We start from the raw sequence: 3,402 nt of genomic DNA, 5'->3' as shown, positions 1-3,402 counted from the left end.
CATTGACCAGCAGAGAATCATCAGCATCCTAGTGCACATATCACCCTGAATAAACTACTATCCAGTTAAAACAATATTGAGAATATTTTAGTTTATGAGCTATACATACTACACACTTCAGTGCAAATGTCCAGGTACTTCAGATGTTTAGATACCATCCGTGATATTGGACAATCATTCATTCATGTCTTAAAAAGCCAACTCCAGTGACCAGAATAAGAGTGTTCCACAAACAAATGTTAACGGGTCAACATAGCCGGCCCCTATATCAACACCATGGTATCAGTTTGGGATTACATGCAGCCACAGAAGACTGTGATAAGGCCAGAGTCCAAAGAGTTGTGTGGCAAGTTCTTTAATATGTATATATTTAAAAAATATTTATATTTTGAAAATATTCAGCTTTTTCTGGAGTCATCACATGCCTTCTCATGACAACACATTACATTTGATAGTGGCATGACTTTGATCTTTGTATAGTGGCACCATAATATACCTTTAATATGTGCTATAATCACATTTCTTTGATAACCGGACACTACGCTGGCATGTACATTATTTGGATAACCTTGTGTCCAATGAAGATCACAACACCTATTATAATCTCCTCTGAGCAGGCTCACCATGGCGAGTAATAAGCTTGAGAAACATGACAAGCAGGAGGTCAGTGATAATGTCAAGGTGGTGGTAAGATGTCGTCCCCTAAACCAGAAAGAGAAAATGATGGCCCACAAACAGGTCATCGTGGTGGATGAGATCCATGGGACCATAACAGTCAACAAGCTGGATAATCCTAATAAGCCCCCCAAGACCTTCACCTTTGACACTGTGTTTGGACCAGACAGCAAACAGCTCGATGTCTACAATCTAACAGCCCGACCCATCATCGACTCAGTATTTGAGGGTTACAACGGCACCATTTTTGCATATGGGCAAACTGGCACAGGAAAAACCTTCACCATGGAGGGAGTGAGAGCAGTGCCAGAGCTAAGAGGGATTATCCCAAACTCTTTTGCCCATATTTTTGGTCACATTGCCAAGGCAGAGGGGGATACCAGGTTTTTGGTCAGTGTTTCATATCTAGAGATTTACAACGAGAAAGTGAGGGACTTGCTGGGCAAGGATCAGCTACAGAGGCTTGAGGTGAAAGAAAGGCCAGATGTTGGCGTGTATATCAAAGATCTATCTTCTTATGTTGTAAACATTGCTGACGACATGGACAGGATTATGACAATGGGACACAAGAACCGGTCTGTCGGTGCCACAAACATGAATGAACAAAGCTCACGTTCTCATGCTATCTTCACCATCACCATTGAGTGCAGTGAGAAGGGTGTAGATGGAAATCAGCATATGCACATGGGAAAACTTAATTTAGTTGACCTAGCAGGTTCAGAAAGACAGGGAAAGACTGGAGCCACGGGTCAGCGTTTAAAGGAAGCAACAAAGATCAATCTCTCCCTCTCCACACTTGGTAACGTCATCTCTGCCCTGGTGGATGGCAAGAGCAAACACATTCCCTACAGGAACTCCAAACTGACCCGTTTACTGCAGGATTCACTCGGAGGCAACTCGAAGACCATGATGTGTGCAAATATAGGCCCTGCAGACTATAACTACGATGAGACCATCAGTACCCTGCGCTACACCAATAGGGCTAAAAACATCAAGAACAAAGCCAGGATCAATGAAGATCCTAAGGATGCCCTGCTACGCCAGTTTCAGAAGGAGATTGAGGAGCTGAAGAAGAAACTACAGGAGGGTGAAGAGATCTTAGGGTCTGAGGGGAGTGGAACAAATGAGATGGATGAAGGTTATGATGAAGGAGGGAGGGCAGGAGTGGTATGCAGGAGAAGAGGCAGGAAGAAGCTTTCTCCAGAGAAGATGGTAGAGATGCTGGCAAAGATCGAAGAGGAGAGAAAAGCCCTGGAATCCAAGCTGGACATGGAGGAAGAGGAGAGAAACAAGGCAAGAGCAGAGCTGGAGAAGAGAGGGAAGGACCTGCTTAAAGCCCAGCACGAGCATCAACTTCTGCTGGAGAAACTGTCAGCTTTAGAGAAGAAGGTGATTGTGGGTGGTGTGGATCTCTTGGCCAAGGCTGAAGAGCAAGAAAAACTTTTGCAGGAGTCCAACAATGAACTCGAAGAACGTCGCAGGAGGGCAGAGCAGCTGCGGAGGGAGCTGGAGGAGAAAGAACAAGAACGCCTGGATATAGAAGAGAAATACACAAGTCTGCAGGAGGAGGCTCAAGGAAAGACCAAGAAACTAAAGAAAGTTTGGACCATGGTGATGGCTGCTCAATCAGAAATGGCAGATCTACATCAAGAAAATCACAGAGAGGTCGATGGCCTCCTGGAGAACATCAACCAGCTCAGTAGAGAACTCTGGCTCGAGATGCTCATTATAGACAAGGTTATTCCCCAGGAATTCCAGGAGATGATAGAGAGTCATACGCATTGGAATGAAGACATTGGAGAGTGGCAGCTGAAATGTGTGGCATTCACTGGCAACAATATGAGAAAAGAGACTCCTGCTCCAGATAAAAAAGAAAAAGATCCTATTCAGGTGGATCTGTCTCATTTGTATTTGGCCTACACAGAGGAGAGCAAGCAGCAGTCACTGATGAAGCTAGAGAGGCCCAGAACCTCTAAAAGTAGCAAGAGTGGTCCACCCAAGACTGGACGAAAGAAAAGATCTGCAAACTCGGACGCTCTGCTCGAATCCCTTCTGAAGTAAAGCCTTCAGAAGTTACTGTTTAACATAATTTTGGTTCTGGTCCAGGCTTTTGTCATCTCACGCCTAGACTGCCGCAGCACTCTGCTGGCTGGTCCGCCTGCTAATGCCATTGAACCTCTGCAGCTCATCCAGAATGCAGCTGCACGACTGGTCTTCAAACTACCGTATTTTCCGCACTATAGGGCGCACTGGATTATAAAGCGCACTGTCAATGAATGTTCTATTTTCGATCTTTTTTCATATATAAAGCGCACAAGACTATAAGGCGCATTAAGCGAAACAAAACAGTCAGTCAGTCAAACTTTATTAAACGTGTTGAGACTGATACCTTAGCCCAGGCATCCACGATCCATTGGCAGATAGTAGCATAAGTCGCCCGGCGCTGTCTCCCTGTCTTGGTGAATTTGTGTTCGCCTTCTGTCATCCACTGCCCCCACGCAGCTCGCAGTTCAACTTTGAACGCCCTGTTGACACCAATATCTAGCGGCTGGAGTTCTTTAGTTAATCCACCCGGAATGATGGCAAGCTCAGAATTAATTTGCTTCACTTTGTTTTTGACAGCATCGGTGAGATGGGCGCGCATGGAGTCGCAGATCAATATGGACGGAGATTTGTGGCTCCTGACTACGGTAGCCGTAATGCTGCAAGCGGTGTGGCTTTGTAGTT

General features: G+C 45.4%; 1 protein-coding gene across 1 annotated transcript; it reads left to right on the top strand.

The window, feature by feature from the left end:
* The first annotated feature begins 624 nt into the window (after positions 1 to 624).
* LOC133005820 (kinesin-like protein KIF3A) lies at positions 625 to 2,736 on the top strand. The gene has a single exon (XM_061075613.1). It carries the CDS (start codon positions 625 to 627, stop codon positions 2,734 to 2,736), a length of 2,112 nt encoding a protein of 703 aa, XP_060931596.1.
* Positions 2,737 to 3,402: the final 666 nt, after the last annotated feature.

The sequence above is a fragment of the Limanda limanda genome, chromosome 7 (assembly GCF_963576545.1).
Source record: "Limanda limanda chromosome 7, fLimLim1.1, whole genome shotgun sequence".
Classification (NCBI taxonomy): domain Eukaryota; kingdom Metazoa; phylum Chordata; class Actinopteri; order Pleuronectiformes; family Pleuronectidae; genus Limanda; species Limanda limanda.
This window is presented reverse-complemented; position numbering and strand designations above follow the sequence as displayed.

What these genes read in the sequence shown, in the direction of transcription:
- LOC133005820 (XM_061075613.1), top strand. Translation starts at nt 625, where the DNA reads ATGGCGAGTAATAAGCTTGAGAAACATGACAAGCAGGAGGTCAGTGAT.